The following is a 21,759-nucleotide window of genomic DNA, read 5'->3' as shown; positions in this document are numbered from 1 at the left end:
CAAAGGAAGAGATGTAATGTGATTTGGAGATTTAGAACAAATAAATTGCAGGAAATGTGTGATTTTATTAAGGAACTGGCAGAAAGAGCACTGATAAACTAGTCTCATGCCTTTTGGGAGTCATGAGACTATCTATAAAAACAATATTCACTGATGCAGAAATTAGAATAAGTTTTCTTTATCTATTTCTAAAAGAAAATAAAAATAATGTCAGAATAAACCTACTAAGTAACATAAAAATTTCTTATTGTTGTAATCTGTCAATCAGCTGTCTCCAATATGTAAGGTGAACACTTCAGGTTGATATTCTAGTCTATTCTTTACAATTTCATTCGTACTCAGTGGCGGGTTTGTGATGATCATATCCTGATTACTGGTGTGCATAGCATCTAACTTACTGCTTCCTAAACAAAATGTACAGGCCAGCACAAAAGACATGACACACTTATTATTACTTATGTTAACTTTTAATAATTCAAACATGATACAGGCCTACCAACAAATTTCATTGCATATCACTTCTTTTTATAGTCAAACTGTCTCTCTTCTTCATGAATACACTGTTGAAATCTACCTGGTATGTGAAAACAAGCACACACAGTTGAATGTTGTTGTCCAGGTTGTGGAAGGTGTCCTAACTGTAACCGTTCAGCTCAGCAAGAGTTTGTGGTTTCCTTCCATAGTTTTCATCTTTAACCTTGACTGAAAGGGAAAAATCTATTGTGGCAAAACTGGGGAATCATGGTAGGAATTCAAGTGCAGCATAATGGCAAAGCACCCTTCCTTTCAAAACATTATTACACTATGTTATACAAGCAAATGCATAATGCACAGGGACTCCATCATTGTTGGAAGTAGAGGTTGATCATAGTTCATATGCTTGATGAGTCCTGGTGTAACCTCTTGAATTCTTGTCTCCAAAGAAATTTCCTTCAATCTACATCCCAATGACACCATGTGCAGATATTTTGGCCCACAAATTTGCACTGAGTTGATTTATTTGTTGTTCCAAGACAATACGATGGTTTTATGTGTACCAGTAAGTACATTTATGTTGGTTTATATACCCAATAGCTTGAATGTGACCTCATACAAACACAAAATGTTAAGTAAGAAATTCTGATCAACTCGACAGTGATCAAGCATAATTTCACAAAATCATAACCACTTGTCTGGACCATCTTCCAGCAACCCATGCATTAGGCATGGAATGTACACTCTGAAGTTCTGTTGAGGTAATATGCTTTGGGTTGACTGATGTGAAGTTTATGGGAACTCAGCTACTAATAGTCTTCAGGACTTTTTTAGACTAACCATAATGGTCGAACAGATATTGACTTCATAATTGTCATCTTTGGTGATCTCTCTGATTGCCCACTGTGAGATGCATCCAAAACAGAACCATCAGTTTCACATTTATAAATTATATGTCACAATGGATTGCATCAAACAAAAAATAAAAAGATAAAAAAACATACAGATGTACATAGTACCAACTTAGATACAAACATTCCTGAAGTGTATGGTCACTTTTGTGATGTCCTGCATGTGTAGATGGAAAAGAAGGGAATCTCCCATTTCTGAGGGATGCACTTCCTGCTTGCTACACTATCAACTGCTACAGGTTATATAATTACGTAATATTTTCTTATTACAAACATCCACACAAGACAGCTGTGAACAATGTTATCTCTCATAAACTATGATACAATGAATAATTATCTGAAGACATTTTCCTTTCTCTTCTTTTGACAGTTTCCAATACTTTTCTTCCACCAACTTAATTTTTCTCATGGAGAAAAGTCTTTGCAGCTCATGTACTCAGAGATTGTTCTGCTGCTTCTCAATGATGGTAGTTCTTTCTTCACACTCCAGGTATTCTAAGTAAACTGTGATTTTCATATGTTTTCATCTATAATATTGTAATCATTATTTGTTTTGTGGCACATGCACAGAGTACAGAATGCCTGTAAAAGTCAAATTTTTGGAGAGTATTTACCACATACATCAACTGATTGTGTTATTTTGAGATAATTTTCTTCATTTTGTTTGCATGAGTCAGATTGATGTGGTGAAGTGGCAACTCAGAATGTGGTAGAATTTCCTTGTTAGCTTAAATATGGTTCACTATTTTGCTGTAATGTACTCATACTCACCTGTAGTTTAATTCAATAATTTAGGAGCAATAGTAACAATACACAGAATAGTAGAGGGAAGACCAAAAATTTTGCTAGCTTTTGGGCAAATCCTTTCTTGAGTTGCACTGTTGTTGTTGTGGTCTTCAGTCCCGAGACTGGTTTGATGCAGCTCTCCATGCTACTCTATCCTGTGCAAGCTTCTTCATCTCCCAGTACCTACTGCAACCTATATCCTTTTGAATCTGCTTAGTGTATTCATCTCTAGGTCTCCCTCTACGATTTTTACCTTCCACACTGCCCTCCAATACTAAATTGGTGATCCATTGATGCCTCAGAACATGTCCTACCAACTGATCCCTTCTTCTAGTCAAGCTGTGCCACAAACTTCTCTTCTCCTCAATCCTATTCAATACTTCCTCATTAGTTATGTGATCTACCCATCTAATCTTCAGCTTTCTTCTGTAGCACCACATTTCGAAAGCTTCTATTCTCTTCTTGTCCAAACTTCCTGACACTTAAATCTATATTCGATATTAACAAATTTCTCTTCTTCAGAAACGCCTTCCTTGCCATTGCCAGTCTACATTTTATATCCTCTCTACTTCAACCATCATCAGTTATTTTGCTCCCCAAATAGCAAAACTCCTTTACTACTTTAAGTGTCCCATTTCCTAATCTAATTCCCTCAGCATCACCCGACTTAATTAGACTACATTCCATTATCCTCATTTTGCTTCTGTTGATGTTCATCTTATATCCTCCTTTCAAAACATTATCCATTCCGTTCAACTGCTCTTCCAAGTCCTTTGCTGTCTCTGACAGAATTACAATGTCATCGGCAAACCTCAAAGTTTTTATTACTTCTCCATGGATTTTAATACCCACTCTGAATTTTTCTTTTGTTTCCTTCACTGCTTGCTCAATATAGAGATTGAATAACATCGGGGATAGGCTACAACCCTGTCTCACTCCATTTCCAACCACTGCTTCCCTTTCATGTCCCTCGACTCTTATAACTGCCACCTGGTTTCTGTACAAATTGTAAATAGCCTGTCACTCCCTGTATTTTACCCCTGCCACCTTCAGAATTTGAAATAGCGTATTCCAGTTAACATTGTCAAATGCTTTCTCTAAGTCTACAAATGCTAGAAATGTAGGTTTACCTTTCCTAAATCTAGCTTCTAAGATAAGTTTTAGGGTCAGTATTGCCTCATGTGTTCCGATATTTCTACGGAATCCAAACTGATCTTCCCCGAGGTCGGCTTCTACTAGTTTTTCCATTCATCTGTAAAGAATTCGCGTTAGTATTTTGCAGCTGTGGCTCATTAAACTGATTGTTCGGTAATTTTCACAGCTGTCAACACCTGCTTTCTTTGGGATCGGAATTATTATATTCATCTTGAAGTCTGAGGGTATTTCGCCTGTCTCATACATCTTGCTCACCAGATGGTAGAGTTTTGTAAGGACTGGCTCTCCCAAGGCCGTCAGTAGTTCTAATGGAATGTTGTCTACTCCCGTGGCCTTGTTTCGACTCATGTCTTTCAGTGCTCTGTCAAACTCTTCACACAGTATCATATCTCCCATTTCATCTTCATCTACATCCTCTTCCATTTCCATAATATTGTCCTCAAGTACATCACCCTTGTATAGACCCTTTATATACTCCTTCCACCTTTCTGCTTTCCCTTTGTTGCTTAGAACTGGGTTTCCATCCGAGCTCTTGATATTCATACAAGTGGTTGTCTTTTCTCCAAAGGTCTCTTTAATTTTCCTGTAGGCAGTATCTATCTTACCCCTAGTGAGATAAGCCTCTACAACCTTACATCTGTCCTCCAGCCATCCCTGCTTAGCCATTTTGCACTTCCTGTCAATCTCATTTTTGAGACGTTTGTATTCCTTTTTGCCTGCTTCATTTACTGCATTTTTATATTTTCTCCTTTCAACAATTAAATTCAATATTTCTTCTGTTACCCAAGGAGTTCTACTAGCCCTTTTCTTTTTACCCACTTGATCCTCTGCTGCCTTTACTACTTCATCCCTCAAAACTACCCATTCTTCTTCTACTGTATTTCTTTCCCCCATTCCTGTCAATTGTTCCCTTATGCTCTCCCTGAAACTCTGTATAACCTCTGGTTTAGTCACTTTATCCCGGTCCCATCTCCTTAGATTCCCACCTTTTTGCAGTTTCTTCAGTTTTAATCTAGAGTTCATAAGCAATAGATTGTGGTCAGAGTCCACATCTGCCCCTGGAAATGTTTTACAATTTAAAACCTGGTTCCTAAATCTCTGTCTTACCATTATATAATCTATCTGAAACCTGTCAGTATCTCCAGGGTTCTTCCACGCATACAAATTTCTTTCATGATTCTTGAACCAAGTGTTAGCTATGATTAATTTGTGCTCTGCGAAAAATTCTACCAAGCGGCTTCCTCTTTCATTTCTTAGCCCCAATCCATATTCACCTACTACGTTTCCTTCTCCCCCTTTTCCTACTACTGAATTCCAGTCACGCATCACTATTAAATTTTCATCTCCCCTCACTATCTCAATAATTTCTTTCACTTCATCATACATTTCTTCAATTTCTTCATCATCTGCAGAGCTAGTTGGCATATAAACTTGTACTACTGTAGTAGGCGTGGACTTTGTGTCTATCTTGGCCACAATAATGCGTTCACTATTCATTATTAAAGCTGCTCCTGCATTACCCCTATTTGATTTTGTATTTATGATCCTGTATTCGCCTGACCAAAAGTCTTGTTCCTCCTGCCACAGAACTTCACTAATTCCCACTATATCTAACTTTAACCTATCCATTTCCCATTTTAAATTTTCTAACCTACCTGCCCGATTAAGGGATCTGACATTTCACGCTCCGATCCATAGAACGCCAGTTTTCTTTTTCCTGATAATGACGTCCTCTTGAGTAGTCCCCGCCCGGAGATCCGAATGGGGGACTATTTTACCTCCGGAATATTTTACCTAAGAGGACGCCATCATCATTTAACCATACAGTAAAGCTGCATGCCCTTGGGAAAAATTACGGCTGTAGTTTCCCCTTGCTTTCAGCCGTTCGCAGTACCAGCACAGCAAGGCCGTTTTGGTTAGTGTTACAAGGCCAGATCAGTCAATCATCCAGACTGTCGCCCCTGCAACTACTGAAAAGGCTGCTGCCCCTCTTCAGGAACCATGCGTTTGTCTGGCCTCTCAACAGATACCCCTCCGTTGTGGTTGCACCTATGGTATGGCTATGTGTATCGCTGAGGCACGCAAGCCTCCCCACCAACGGCAAGGTCCATGGTTCACACTGTATATACACATATACGTACGCACATATGACTATATTGTGCTGAATGAATATTCTGTATGGGACGACAGTTCTCCAGCTTGACTAAGGTGTGTTGGGTGGAGAGGGTGAGGGAAGATAAGTAGGCAGTGAGAGTGAAGACTGGGAAAGCCTGGCTGATAACTGTGACCATTAGGCGTTAATCTTGTTTCTTCTATAGTCTCTTGCAATGGCTTCTTTTCCACTATTTCTCTTACTGTCTTGTTATTTACTCTATCCATCGTAGCAAATCCGATCATACTTCTTCAGATTTCATATAACAAGCTTGTATCCTGCTGTCTTGCCTTTTCTTCATTAGCCATGTTTCTGATGCATATGTCAGTACTGGAGGATAATACACTCGATATAACAACTGCTTGCTTTTGGGTGGTACCCTGTTCCAAACCAAGCTTCTTACACTTGGACTTGCCTTCCTCTTTCATTAATCTCCTTATCATTTCTCTTGCTGTTTTTTGTTATGCTCCATAGGTATCTGAAACTTGCCATTTTCTATAATACTTGCCCCTCTAATATGTATATCTGTTGCTCCTCTCATCTTTTTCCTCACTGTCACCATCACTTCAAATTTTTTTGGAACTAAGTTTCAATACATAATGTCCACCCACTTACTTCTTAATGTTTAGTTTTTTGTGCCTCTCCTTCTTTTCTCCTACATCTGAAAAACCTACATTTTCTTGAAACTTTTCCTTTATATTTTTTCTACATAGTCAGCCTCCCAATCCCTCTTTTCATGCCTCTCTTCTTATGCTAGGCCATTCCTTACAGGACCTTCTTACTCTCCTCACTGCCTGCTTCTGTCATTTTCCTCCACTCTTCTATCTATTTCCTTTTCTTTGCTTCTATCAGTCTCTTAGCCATTTTCTTCTTCTCAGTGTATTCCTTTCTTGTTTCCTCTGTAATCATATAAGGAATTCTTTGTTTTTCTTTGTAACTTTCTCCCTTACTCTATAATTTCACAGGGGTGCTATCTTTTCAATTTTTCTTGTTACTGGTTCTACAACACCATTTTTCTGCTGCTCCCGCCATCATTGTTTCGAACTTTCCCAGTTCCTCTACTGACTGCATTTCATCCTTTGTTATACTGTTCTTTATTATTTTCTGAAATTCTTTCTTGGATATCTCTTCTTTCAACTTCCACACTCTTGTCCTTCTTTCATGCCTTTCTGCCCACTTTTCCTGTTTAAACGCTCTCACTGTCACAACTAAAACATGGTGATTACTACTTGAGGCTACAGGAAGTGTTGGCTACAGGAAGTGTTACTATGACATCCATGACTGTACTCCTTTTGTTGTGGTCACATATCATGTAGTCTACCACAGATTTACTCAAAAGATCATGACTACATTATGTTAGATGATGTTCCTTCTTAAACCAAGTGTTGCCAATTGTTAGTCCATTCCTTTTACAAAAGTCTTCCCTCGTTGCTACTTTCCTACTCTTTCACTCTCAGTATGTGCTCAAACCCTCCTTTCCTTGCCCACATGGGTAATTAGGTCTCTCATTATCATGAAAGTCTGTCCAGCTAATTATCTTGGCATTCCCTCTTCAGTGTCCTCCTTATCGTTAGTGGAACTGTTACCATCATTCTTAAATTATTGGCTTTCAGCCAGAACTTTCCATTTACATAGTTACAATTCTTTAATTCACATTATTAACTTTTGCTGAATTGCAGATATAGTATCCTTCTCTGTAACAATATATATTAAAAAACAAAGATGCTGTGAGTTACCAAACGAGAAAGCACTGGTACATAGACACAATAAAAAAACACACAAACACACACACAAATTTCAAGCTTTCACAACCCACGGTTGCTTCATCAGGAAAGAGGGAAGGAGAGGGAAAGACGAAAGGTTGTGGGTTTTAAGGGAGAGGGTAAGGAGTCATTCCAATCCTGGGAGTGGAAAGACTTACCTTAGGGGGAAAAGGGACAGGTATACACTCGCACACACACACATATCCATCCGCACATATACAGACACAGGCAGACATATGTAAAGGCAAAGGGTTTGGGCAGAAATGTCAGTCAAGGCGGAAGTACAGAGGCAAAGATGTTGTTGAGTGACAAGTGATATACGAGGAGCGGCAACTTGAAATTAGCAAAGGTTGGGGCCTGGTGGGTAACGGAAAGAGAGGATATATTGAAGGACAAGTTCCCATCTCTGGAGTTCTGATAGGTTGGTGTCAGTGGGGAGTATCCAGATAACCCAGATGGTGTAACACTGTGCCAAGATGTGCTGGCCGTGCATCAAGGCATGTTTAGCTACATGGTGATCCTCATTACCAATAAACACTGTCTGCCTGTGTCCATTCATGCGAATGGACAGTTTGTTGCTGGTCATTCCCACATAGAAGGCTTCACAGTGTAGGCAGGTCAGTTGGTAAATCACGTGGGCACTTTCACAGGTGGCTCTGCCTTTGATCATGTACACCCTCCGGGTTACAGGGCTGTAGTAGGTGGTGGTGGGAGGGTGCAAGGGACAGGTTTTACACTTGGGGCGGTTACAAGGGTAGGAGCCAGAGGGTAGGGAAGGTGGGGTACTTTTGGGGTTCTTCTTTGGGGGGTTCTGGGTTTGAGGGGATGAGGAAGTGGCTTTGGTTATTTGCTTCTGTACCAGATAGGGAGGGTAGTTGTGGGATGCAAAAGCTGTTTTCGGGTTGTTGGTGTAATGGTTTAGAAATTCAGGACTGGAACAGATTCATTTGACATGAAGACCTATGCCGTAGGGAAGGGACCGTTTGATATGGAATGGGTGGCAGCTGTCATAATGGAGGTACTGTTGCTTGTTGGTGGTTTGATGTGGACGGATGTATGAAGCTGGCCATTGGACAGATGGAGGTCAACGTCGAGGAAAGTGGCATAAGATGCTGTAACTTACCAAACGAGAAAGCATTGGTCTGTTGATAGACACAATAAAAAACACACACATAAATTTCAAGCTTTCACAACCCAAGGTTGCTTCATCAGAAAAGAGGGAAGGAGAGGGAAAGACGAAAGGATGTGGGTTTGTCTGCCTGTGTCTGTATGTGTGCAGATGGATGTGTGTGTGTGTGTGTGTGTGTGTGTGCCAGTGTATACCCGTCCTTTTTCCCCCATAAGGTAAGCCTTTCCGCTCCCGGGATTGGAATGACTCCTTACCTCTCCCTTAAAACCGACATCCTTCTGTCATTCCCTCTCCTTCCCTCTTTCCTGATAAAGCAACCTTGGGTTTCAAAAGCCTGAAATTTGTGTGTGTGTTTGTGTGTTTTTTATTGTGGCTATCAAGAGACCAATGCTTTCTCTTTGATAAGTTACATCTTTGTTTTTTATATATATTTTTCCCACGTGGAATGTTTCCCTCTTTCGTTTGGTAAGTCACATCATCTCTTTATATATATATATATATATATATATATATATATATATATATATATATATATAAGACTTACCTTAGGGGCAAAAAAGGACGGGTATACACTCGCACACACACACATATCCATCCACACATATACAGACACAAGCAGACATATTTAAAGACAAAGAGTTTGGGCAGAGATGTCAGTCGAGGCGGAAGTGCAGAGGCAAACATGATGTTGAATGACAGGTGAGGTGTGAGTGGCGGCAACTTGAAATTAGCGGAGATTGAAGCCTGGTGGGTAATGGGAAGAGAGGATATATTGAAGAGCAAGTTCCCATCTCCGGAGTTCGGATAGGCTGGTGTTGGTGGGAAGTATCCAGATAACACTGTGCCAACATGTGCTGGCCGTGCACCAAGGCATGTTTAGCCACAGGGTGATCCTCATTACCAACAAATACTGTCTGCCTGTGTCCATTCATGCGAATGGACAGTTTGTTGCTGGCCATTCCCACATAGAATGCATCACAGTGTAGGCAGGTCAGTTGGTAAATCACGTGGGTGCTTTCACATGTGGCTCTGCCTTTGATTGTGTACACCTTCCGAGTTACAGGACTGTAGTAGGTGGTGGTAGGAAGGTGCATGGGACAGGTTTTACACCGGGGGTGGTTACAAGGATAGGAGTCAGAGGGTAGGGAAGGTGGTTTGGGGATTTCATAGGGATGAACTAACAGGTTACGAAGGTTAGGTGGACGGCGGAAAGACACTCTTGGCGGAGTGGGGAGGATTTCATGAAGGATGGATCTCATTTCAGGGCAGGATTTGAGGAAGTCGTATCCCTGCTGGAGAGCCACATTCAGAGTCTGGTCCAGTCCCGGAAAGTATCCTGTCACAAGTGGGGCACTTTTGTGATTCTTCTGTAGGGGATTCTAGGTTTGAGGGGATGAGGAAGTGGCTCTGGTTATTTGCTTCTGTACCAGGTCAGAAGGGTAGTTGCGGGATGCGAAAGCTGTTGTCAGGTTGTTGGTAAAATGGTTCAGGGATTCCAGATTGGAGCAGATTCGTCTGCCACGAAGACCCAGGCTGTAGGGAAGGGACCATTTGATGTGGAATGGGAGGCAGCTGTCATAATGGAGGTACTGTTGCTTGTTGGTGGGTTTGATGTGGACGGACGGGTGAAGCTGGCCATTGGACAGGTGGAGGTCAACATCAAGGAAAGTGGCATGGGATTTGGAGTAGGACCAGGTGAATCTGATGGAACCAAAGGAGTTGAGGTTGGAGAGGAAATTCTGGAGTTCTTCTTCACTGTGAGTCCAGATCATGAAGATGTCATCAATAAATCTGTACCAAACTTTGGGTTGGCAGGCCTGGGTAACCAAGAAGGCTTCCTCTAAGTGACCCATGAATAGGTTGGCATACGAGGGGGCCATCCTGGTACCCATGGCTGTTCCCTTTAATTGTTGGTATGTCTGGCCTTCAAAAGTGAAGAAGTTGTGGGTCAGGATGAAGCTGGCTAAGGTGATGAGGAAAGAGGTTTTAGGTAGGGTGGCAGGTGATCGGCGTGAAAGGAAATGCTCCATCGCAGCGAGGCCCTGGACGTGCGGAATATTTGTATATAAGGAAGTGGCATCAATGGTTACAAGGATGGTTTCCGGGAGTAAGGATTCCAGGCGTTCGAGAAAGTGGTTGGTGTCTTTGATGAAGGATGGGAGACTGCATGTAATGGGTTGAAGGTGTTGATCTATGTAGGCAGAGATACGTTCTGTGGGGGCTTGGTAACCAGCTACAATGGGGCGGCCGGTATGATTTGGTTTGTGGATTTTAGGAAGAAGGTAGAAGGTAGAGGTGCGGGGTGTCAGTGGGGTCAGGAGGTTGATGGAGTCAGGTGAAAGGTTTTGCAGGGGGCCTAAGGTTCTGAGGATTCCTTGAAGCTCCACCTGGACAACGGGAATGGGGTTACCTTGTCAAACTTTGTATGTGGTGTTGTCTGAAAGCTGACACAGTCCCTCAGCCACATACTCCCAACGATCAAGTACCACGGTCGTGGAACCCTTGTCTGCCGGAAGAATGACGATGGATCGGTCAGCTTTCAGATCACGGATAGCCTGGGCTTCAGCAGTGGTGATGTTGGTAGTAGGATTAAGGTTTTTTAAGAAGGATTGAGATGCAAGGCTGGACGTCAGAAATTCCTGGAAGGTTTGGAGAGGGTGACGGAGGACGGAACTGTTCCAGGCAGGGTTCAATTTGGATGGTGTCTTGGGGAGTTGGATCATTAGGAGTAGGATTAGGATCATTTTTCTTCGTGGCAAAGTGATATTTCCAGCAGAGAGTACGAGTGTAAGACAGTAAATCTTTGACGAGGGCTGTTTGGTTGAATCTGGGAGTGGGGCTGAAGGTGAGGCCTTTGGATAGGACAGAGGTTTCGGATTGGGAGAGAGGTTTGGAGGAAAGGTTAACTACTGAATTAGGGTGTTGTGGTTCCAGATTGTGTTGATTGGAATTTTGAGGTTTTGGAGGGAGTGGAGCTGGAAGTGGAAGGTTGAGTAGATGGGAGAGACTGGGTTTGTGTGCAATGAGAGGAGGTTGAGGTTTGCTGGAAAGGTTGTGAAGGGTGAGTGAGTTGCCTTTCCAGAGGTGGGAAACCAGCAGATTGGATAGTTTTTTGAGGTGGAGGGTGGCATGCTGTTCTAATTTACGGTTGGCCTGTAGGAGGATGCTCTGAACAGCCGATGTGGATGTGGGAGAGGAAAGATTAAGGACTGTTATTAAGGATAGGAGTTGACGGGTGTGTTCATTGGCTGAGTTGATGTGTAGATGAAGGATTAGGTGGGTGAGGGCAATGGATTGTTCAGTTTGGAACTGGTATAGGGACTGATGGAAAGAAGGGTTGCAGCCAGAGATGGGAACTTTAAGTGTGAGGCCTTTGGGGGTAATGCCAAATGTCAGACAAGCCTGAGAAAATAGAATATGGGAGCATAATCTGGCTAGGGCGAAGGCATGTTTGCGGAGGGAATGTAAATAAAACTTAATGGGGTCGTTGTGGGGGTGTTGTGAGGGTGACATGGTATTAGAAGGTGGAAAGTGTAACATGAGGCTGAAATGAAAATGAAAGTAAAAATATACGGAGAGGGATAAAGGTGGACTGGAAAGTAACTGGAGATCTGCTGTGAAAAAGGCGAAAAGGTGTTGGTTACAGGTGGGCTATGTTGGACTTGGGTTGGTAGACAACGATGTGCACAAAGGTTAGGTGGTTGTGTTGCCGCCGAAACACGTTAGAGGACGGAGAAATTCGGGATAATTTCGAAAAAACTGCGTGTAATATTTTAAAAGGAGTGGTTTTGTGGTGGCAGATTATGAAAATGATGCTAACAATTGTGTGACGAAGAAATAATGACGTTAAAACCTGTGGGAAGCGGCTAAAAATTATCAGTGATGTGGGAAAAACGGAAATGGAAATAAAGCGAAAGTTATTAGAACTAGCCGAAATGGTTGTTTAAAAGGTGAAAGGAACTGTTTGTGAACTAGAAATGGTGGATTTTATAGCGGCGGTAGTGTTGAAAGCGGCAAAAAAATTTTTTTGGTTATGGTTTGGAAGTGTGTTACGTATTGTTGAGTATATATAGGCGGGATAAAATTGTATAGCAGATTACGGTAAAAAGGAGAAGGTGAATACAAAGTGTGGCAAAAACAGAAGGAGAAAATAAGACGACAGAAAAGATTTCGAAATGCAACAGTGACAATAACAAACGTAATTGTTGGGTTCAAATTAATGATATCAATACAATAGAGGGAAACATTCCACGCGGGAAAAATATATTAAAAAAAAAAAGATGATGTGACTTATCACACGAAAGCGCTGGCAGGTCGATAGAAACACAAACAGACACATACATACACACAAAATTCTAGCTTTCGCAACAAACTGTTGCCTCATCAGGAAAGCGGGAAGGAGAGGGAAAGACGAAAGGAAGTGGGTTTTAATGGAGAGGGTAAGGAGTCATTCCAATCCCAGGAGCAGAAAGATATATGTATATAAATAGAGCGAAACATTCCACATGGGAAAAATATAACTGAAAACAAAGATGATGTGACTTACCAAACGAAAGTGCTGGCAGGTCGATAGACACACAAACAAACACAAACATACACACAAAATTCAAGCTTTCGCAACAAACGGTTGCTTCATCAGGAAAGAGGAAAGGAGAGGGAAAGACGAAAGGCTGTGTGTTTTAAGGGAGAGGGTAAGGAGTCATTCCAATCAATCCCGGGAGTGGAAAGACTTACCTTAGGGGGAAAAAAGGACAGGTGTACACTCACACACACACACACACATATCCATCCGCACATACACAGACACAAGCAGACATTGTGTCTGTGTATGTGCGTGCTGTCTGAAAAGTTCTCATCCTCGCCCATAGATTGCAGCACTACTTGTGTGACATTTTCCCCCTCACATAGGTACATGTGTTAGTGGACATCATGTAAAATTGCAAATCATGCCAGGCAGGCGTTGAATGTAGGCAGTCATTTGAAGCAGTTGTGTGCCTGGTGTTGTAAATGGAGAAAATTGAGTGTTGTGCAGTGGTTCAATTCTTTGTAAATGAAGGTTCAGCACTGACCAAAATTCGTTTGGGGCTTGCATACATGTATGGCAACTCTTTGCCTTCAAATTCCACCATGAAGAAATGAGCAGCAAAGTTTATACGTGACAATGAAAGCATCCGTGATGATCCACTTGAAGGACATCAAAAAAGTGCAAGCTCACCAGAAATCATCAACAAAGCCCTTAATACGATTTTGGAAGATCGATAAATAAAGGTGAATGAAGTTTCTAATGTTCTAGGGATATCAAACGAATGTGTTGTTCACATCTTGCACCAGGAATTGAATGTAAGAAAGCTTTGTGCCAACTGGGTGCTATCTGTGCTCACTGTGTACAAAAGTGTCTTGGCAATGGGGAAATTGAGGGATTTGCATTATGAAGTGCTGGAACATCCACCATATTCCCCATATTTGTCTCCCTTGGTCTTCCATCTATTCTCAAAATTGAAGGAATTCCTGAGCGGTTAGTAGTTATATATATTGTACCTTGCAGCACTTCCAGAGGAACACTACAGAGAGGGAATAATGGCTTTGGAATATTGATGGATTGATATTAGAAAAATAAAACTTGTCTGCAACCATAATTTGTCATTTTTACTATTAGGACGAGCACTTTTCAGGTTTTCCTGTTACATATGAATGATGTGTGACAGGAGCTTTAAAGCTATTGCTCTTTTTCCTGATGTGAGAAACATTCTCTCAGACAAATACATCTGTGTGATATGCATCAAATTGGTGAAAGTGAGTGTCTGCCTATTCCATTTATCCAAATAAAACAGTTTCTGTGTCAGTCATTTGTTTATTTTGGAACTATGCATTTCAATGGTTAACACTGTTATCTTGAATTGTTTATTTGCATGGCTGGTGTTGGTGAAGAGTACAGACATCTTTTCAGAGTTGCAGACCAAAGGCAGTGTAGGTTATTTTGTATTTTTTGAGGGACAGCAGAGGTGTAAAAAGGTCTCCATACTGTTGTCCAATGTACGTCCTCTCCACTGCACATTATTTTCACTGATCAACAGTCTCTGTCCTCAGAATGCCATCTCTTAAGAGCAGAATATCCATTTATCCCATTTTTTGTTTATTAGTTCTGTACTGCAATTTACACATTGTAATGTTAATGAGAAGATGAGTGTAAACATTAATGCTGTGCACTGTGCTTACATACCGCAGATCACCTTCTTGCCCACAGGATGCAGAGACTGTTGGCAGTTCCAGGGCTCTTGTGAAATACTTCACTGCTTCAGAAGACACATCTTGTAATGTTGTATCCAGTATGATATGAATTTTTTTATTCTGATCAATTGATGAATTGTATCCAAGACACACTACAAACAAATATGTAAATCTTTAGTCAAAAATGGCACACATGTGATTAAAAAGAATACACAAAATCAACAAAATGAAAAAATTAAGGATTATGTTTTGCACAAAATGATATATGACAGACTTTTTCATCATCATCATAATCATCATCATCATTATTGTCATTGGCATTAGGATCAAAGTATCAAGGTGGCAGACAAGGTGATAGTTCATCAAGTTTCTTCATGAAATAATGTCAATTTTGCTGTTAAGAAGGAAAAGTATTTAAACTGTAAGGAAGAATTCCCTGCATTGAATCAATGTGTGTTGAGTTACAGTTTACAATCAGTGCACTGAAAATGGACATCTCAAGTCTTCAGGTAAAAAATAAGTGAGCTGAATATGGTACAAGTTCTGCAAAGCACACTGTCTGTCACTGAAAAGCAGACAAAAGTTACATACTGAAACAGCATACAATAAATGCAAAATCACACTAAAAGTGAACATACCATTAAAATAAATTCTGCCCACAAAAGCCCCTTTAAAGTTTTATATAGTAATAGTACAATGAGAAATCTCAAACCACATACAAAAGAAAGGGAAATATGCTAAAGCCTATTAGTAACAGTCATGGCAGATATGTTATACACTGGAATATAAATGGTTTAAACACCGATGCTTAAGACAATCAAAACTCCAAAATAGACAAATTGGAAATAATTGTGTCAAAATGTGGAAATACTAGAGTTGTTTTTTTAAATGAGCACTGGTTTACTGAGGACAAAAAAAATTTTAAACAAAATAGAGAAGTACATGCTAGCAAGTACCTTTTGCAGAAGAAACAAGTTACATGGTGGTTAATGGATACTTCTACATAGAGATATAAATTATGAGACCAGAAATTGTTTCAACTATTTAAATGAAGAGTTTGTGTTTGAGAGTTATTGTGTGGAAATAGTGGACTCAATAGCAAATATTGTAATGGTCTCAGTATACAGAATCTCAGGGAGGTCAACAACAGAACTGCTTATCTCAGCTTTGAATTATGCTCAAAGACCTTTGCAGAGAAAAAAAGAAAAATATTGTAATAGCTACTGATTTTAATGTTGATATCACATGTAACAGTAGCTATGCATCAAGATTCACTGACTTAGTAAAGAAATATGGTTTAAAATTGAATTTCTTTGAATCTACGTGAGACAATGGCCAATCAGTAACCTCTATTGACAGTGTTGTAATTAAATATGTATATCAAGATGTGTATAATTTTTGTTAACATCTAGGTATTTCAAACCAGTGTGCATTTTTCATTGAGCTGCCACAGAGACATAGGAACATTTTATATATGAGAAGGAATTTTAGCAAAAAAAACGTACTAATATTTAGTAATAAGATAAAAGAGAAAAAAATGGCCTTTGTATCACTGTAACTCAAGTGATGAAAACTTTGAGAAATTCCTAAATAGTTTTCTTGGTGTCTTTAATGAAACATTTCCACCTAGACTGCAGCATTAAAATGACAAATAAATTATAGAGGATTACCCAGGACATAAAAATTTCCAGTGGAAGGAAATGGCACCTACACAGAGAATTAAAATACAATAAAGATACTGATATCATTGAATGTATTAGACTCTATAAAACCATATTTACAATAATTTTAAATAACAGGCTAATTTTAAATCATAAAGATAAGACAAAAGTTGTGTGATCAGTCATTAAATCTGAGTTTGGCGTTAAAGCCTGTAACCAAGAAATTTCAAAAATTGACATTGAAGGAAATACTATTGTAAGTCCAATTCATATACCAGAGTACTTTAATGAATTGTTTACAAATGTAGTGAGGTCTGCTGTAGATGTAATACATTATTACAACAAAGTGAATCTCTTTGGCCTAAATGAAAACTCTGAAAACTTTACAAATTTTTTAAAAGTTTCTGTGAAGGACATAGAAAATGCAATCCTAACATTAAACAACAAAAAATCGGCAGGTTGGGATGGAATATCTGCCAAAGTTATTAAAGTGTTACACAATAAAATTGCAAACCCACTAACTCAAATAATAAATCAATGTTTTGAAGAGGGCTGTTTCCCAGAGGTACCGAAATTTGCTGAAGCCAAACCACTCTTGAGGAAGGGATCAAGAGAGATCATGGGAAATTATCAGCCTATCTCAATTCTCCCAGTCATATCTAGAATATTTCGAAAACTTGCTGTTGCCTGAATCCAGAACTTCATCAAAAAATATCCTGTTTATTCTAAACAATAAATTTGGTTTCCAGCTGGGGGAAAAACAGCAAAGATGCAATGAACAGTTTCATTGAGAAAATAAGTACTTTGTTAGACAAGAGAAACAAGATGGCAGGAATTTTCTGTGACCTCACAAAGGCATTTGATTCTGTAAACCATGCATCACTTTTTTAAAAACTTGAAAAGTATGTCATTAGCAACAGTGCCCTACAATGGCTTTAATCCAACATATCAAAGAGAAAGCAAAGAGTTTGCATCCCTTTAAATGGTGCAAATTATTTTTCTGTCTGGAAAAAATACCTCAGGATACATACCAGGCTGAGTCCTGTTTCTTTTCTATGTTAATAACTTAACATTCAATAACAGCTCCCCATCAGTTCTATTCACAGATGATACTTCTCTCTTAGTTGAAAATCAGGATTTGGAAAAAAAAATCCCATAACTGTGATCAGTACCCTCAGTACCTTAGAAACTTGGTTTCAGCTAAATGGGTTAAATCTAAACATATCTAACACTCACACAATGCAATTCAAAACCAAACAGTCAAAATGTGAACACATTAAGATTGTTCATAACAACAAATATATAGAAGTTGACTCAGTCAAAGTCTCAGGTTTAAATGTAGAAAGAAATTTTTAAGCTGGCAGGCACACATTGAATACCTAGCAAACAAACTGAGCAGCTTTGCTTTTGGAATGCAAATATTATCAACAGCAACTGACACGGACATACGAAAAACAGCACTTTGAATCCATGATTAGGTATGGGATTGTTTTTTGGCTAACTTGACAAACATAGTGTGGATACTAAAAATACAGAAACAAATCATTCTAAATATGTGCACTGCAAATCATAAAGAACCATGTTTTATATATGAGGTTATTACCTTTTGTGCACCAGACATGAATTATTTGAGGGAAACCATTTTGTTTATTCATATGATACTAGAAAAAAAGACAATTTTATGCTCCCCATCCACTGCCTCAAACTGTATGCCCATGGACCTCAATATATGGGAACGAAAATTTGTAATAAATTAAAAGGGAACAAGATAATGCAGGTGAATTTAGGTCCACTTAAAAGAAAGCTACATGAGGCACTGACACTGAAACATTATTACTCTGTGTATGAATTCATGCAGGACAAACTGGAAATTTGAGCAGGACACAACATGTTATATATTCCAAGAGATATCATTATAGTTTTATTATTTATTTTAGTGCTATTATTTATTAGCATAAAAAATCGCTTTAACAGTATTATAAATTTTTGGCATGTCTCCTCTTCGCAAACCAAATGAATTGCAAGTGTATGTCATGAGACAAATAAACCACATTTCTAATAACCTCTGGAATGTGGCTGGTGCATTCTTAAGCCCAAATGGCAGCCACCAATATTAGCAGTTCCCCATGGAATGATGAATGCAGTATTTGGCTAGACTTCTGGAACTACTTCCAATTGGTGATAGCCACTCTTTAAACCAATCATGAAGAATTATTTACAATGACAAACATTGTCCAATGTTTCTGTTATATTTGATGTAGGATATGCTTCCACCATTGTTCTTCAATTCAGATGTTGGTAATCACAACAAAATCTGTATTTATTTGCCCAATCTAATGAATGCTTTGGCACAGTTAGAAGGGGCACTCCCCATGGACTCTCTTCAGTAATGTCATCCTTCAACTGATGATTGGTGAATTCCTGCAGTATTGCTTGCAAGTACTGAGATACCTGTGTATGGTTTTTTGTACATAGGAGGATTATCCTCCATTGGGATTTGATGCTGTGTCACATGTGTCACTGTTCATGGCCCTCTAGGACTGAAAAAATTCATGAATTGTATTAACAGAATTTCCATAGCTATTCTGTCTTTCCCTCTTAAAAGCTGTGTTTGCTAGTGTAATGCAGATGCACTGACGGTTTTTGCTTGTGGTGAAGGTCTTCACAATCAACCTATATAAATCATCCTTGACAAAATGTTCATATTGGCAATCAATAATCCTTTTAGCATATCTATTTTGCCAGAGCAAAAATAGTCTTTACTTATTGGAACTATGTAATTTCTGTCTACTTCATGCAAGACTGCCACACTCCTACGTACAGCATGCCACAATCCTATGTACAGCATGCCACACTCCTACGTGCAGAACAGTGTGAAGTATCCAATTTGTCATTGTGTTCCAACAGATATATAACAGACAACATATTGTTTGCTCACCCAGAGTAATTTCTGAACAACTGTTGTTACCATATCATGCAAATTGAGAGTTAATGAATGTGTACACAAATTGTTCAGTTCCACCTTCTTGATTACAAACCTTACAACAAAGTGTCATCTCCAGTGATTGTTACCAGGTGGAACAATGGCTCACTGAGTTTAATAGTGTTCTGTGAAAAATCAATTTTTGTGTTACGTTTATTCAGAAAATCCAGCTGCAGGATTGCAGCGTATCCTCAGCAGCATGGAGGAATACTTCCATATATTGCCAAAAATTCCTTGTTCCACTACAGAAATTGAGCAATCTTGGCCCAAATGATGGCACATCAATGTCCCCCTCTCCATCTACTGTAGATGATGGAAAATTCAGTCTGTTCCTACCCAAAAGGCCCAGACAAGTCATCAACACATGAGCCACTCTGTCCACAAAAAAATTATGTTCCATTCCCTTCACCACACCCATCTAGCAACACTTCACTTCTGTGCAGGCCCTTTTAACATTATGCCTTACTATGAATACCATCTGGTAGCTGAGGCATTCCCATCCTTATAATGATGCCATCTACTTTGCTTTGCCCCACCAACCTGCACTCATAGCATTGTGGATAGTGGCACTATTTCTGAGTGTGGTCTACACATCCACACCCATAGCACTTCTGAGGAAAAACCTCTCCATTAACCCTGTATCTAAGTCACTATGTCCTCTATTTGCATAACAATTTTAATTGCACTAGACAAATACTTTTGATTCTCCATCCATTCCCTCCTTGACAAATAGCGTGTGAGTAATAAAGGGATATCCTTTTGTGGAACTGCCAATTGTAAGTGTAAAGATAAAGGAGATACAGGTAAGCAAAGCAAACTGGTAAAATCTCAGGATGCATAGTTTACAATGGATGCATAGTGATTCCTAGTGTGGAAGAAAATGTACACTATGTTTGCCAGTTCGTACAACTCTATAATTGCACTTTGTTTGTCAGGAACGTAGTATGCAAGATGTTGTGATTTCTAAAGTTCTGTCTTATCTTCTTCTTCTTCTTCTTCTTCTTCTTCTTCTTCTTCTTCTTCACAGATGGATCACTTAGGACAATGTGTAATCAACATTTGTTGGCCTTCCTTCATATGCAACGAATGGACTAGTTTTCATTGTGCAAACCACATATGTTGCCTAGTTTTTCTCTCTTCTTCCTCAAAACCCCATGTGTTTGTGATTTTTCTGATTTCATTTCTGTCATGTAGATTTGGAGACCCTAATTCTCTCAGGTCTTTTTCTGTCTGTTTATACCAGTTTGGTGTTGTAGTTTTGTTGTTTAAAAATGTATGGATTTTGTGCGTTAACCTGTTTGAGGCCATTCTTTCTAAATGCCCCATGAATTGGATTCTTCTCAGGCACACTGTGTCTGTTATTTTGGAGATATTTTTATATATTTCTGCATTTGGTTTTGAGTAATGCACACCATCTTTAGTTCTTGGTCCTAGGATTTCCTCATTATTTTTAGTTCTTTCACATCTAATTCCCCTTTTAGTGTTATGTGTTGAAGATTTAGTGTCTCAGATGTGTAGAGAGCTTCGGGTTTAATTACAGTTGTGTAGTGTCATATTTTGCAGTTCCACTAGAGACTCTTTTTGTTGTAAACGTTTTTTGTTAACTGAAATGCCATCTTCATTTTCTGGACTCTTCATCTGATAGATTTCTTTTCATTACAATTTTCTGCAATCCATTCACCTAAATATTTAAATTCTTTTACTTGAGAAATGTAGTTATTACCAGTTTTGAGAACAGAAGGTGCATCTTTGATGTCAAAAATTTTGTTTTTCCAAAAGAAATTTCTAATTAAATTTTTGCTGCCTGCTCTTGCAATAATTCTAGCTGTTTCTGTGCATTGGTAATGTCTTGGGTGATCAGTGCCATGTCATCAGCAAATGCTAAACAGTCTAATTCTATGCCCTTACATTTTGGTCCCAGTCTGTGTGCTGGTGCACCTGCTTTTCTTCATTCTCAAACAACTTTTTGAAGAGCACAACTGAAGAGCACTGGGGACAGCCCATCCCCTTGTCGTACTCCTGCGTCTACTTCAAATTCTGTGCTCAATTCTCCCATAAATTTTACTTTGGATTTGGTCTCTGTAAGTGTTTCTTTTATGATGTCTTTTGTCTTTGGATCTAGTCCAAATTCTGCTCACACTTCAAAAAGGGATTCTTGGTCTGTACTGTCATATGCTTTTTCAAAGTCGACAAACGTGATGACATAACTTTTGTTTGAAGTACTATGCAAATATTCCATTGAATTTTTGAAGTTAAGGATTTGTTCTACACATGATCGACCTGTTCTGAATCCACCTTGGTATTCGCCTAGTTTTCAATCCAGCTGAGGTTCTGCTCTGTTTAGTAGGGCTTTAGACACAATTTTGTATGTTATTGACAATAAAGAGATCCCACGATAGTCTTTGGGGTCTGTTTTACTTCCTTTTTTGTACAGAGGATGTGTGATTGCTGTCTTCTAATCTGTGGGGATTTTTTTCAGTTTTTCAGATATCTACAATTTCTTTGAGTTTTGCAATA

General features: G+C 39.3%; 1 protein-coding gene across 1 annotated transcript in view; it reads right to left on the bottom strand.

Annotated features, from left to right (window-relative positions):
- The window catches only part of LOC124792201 (ionotropic receptor 25a), a 436,300-nt gene that overhangs the window by 322,293 nt on the left and 92,248 nt on the right, over positions 1 to 21,759 (bottom strand). The window contains exon 4 of the mRNA XM_047257921.1: positions 14,591 to 14,750. Within this exon, the coding sequence (XP_047113877.1) occupies positions 14,591 to 14,750 (160 nt within the window). The remainder of the gene's footprint in view (positions 1 to 14,590; positions 14,751 to 21,759) is intronic.

The sequence above is a fragment of the Schistocerca piceifrons genome, chromosome 1 (assembly GCF_021461385.2).
Source record: "Schistocerca piceifrons isolate TAMUIC-IGC-003096 chromosome 1, iqSchPice1.1, whole genome shotgun sequence".
NCBI classification, from domain to species: Eukaryota; Metazoa; Arthropoda; class Insecta; order Orthoptera; family Acrididae; genus Schistocerca; species Schistocerca piceifrons.
This window is presented reverse-complemented; position numbering and strand designations above follow the sequence as displayed.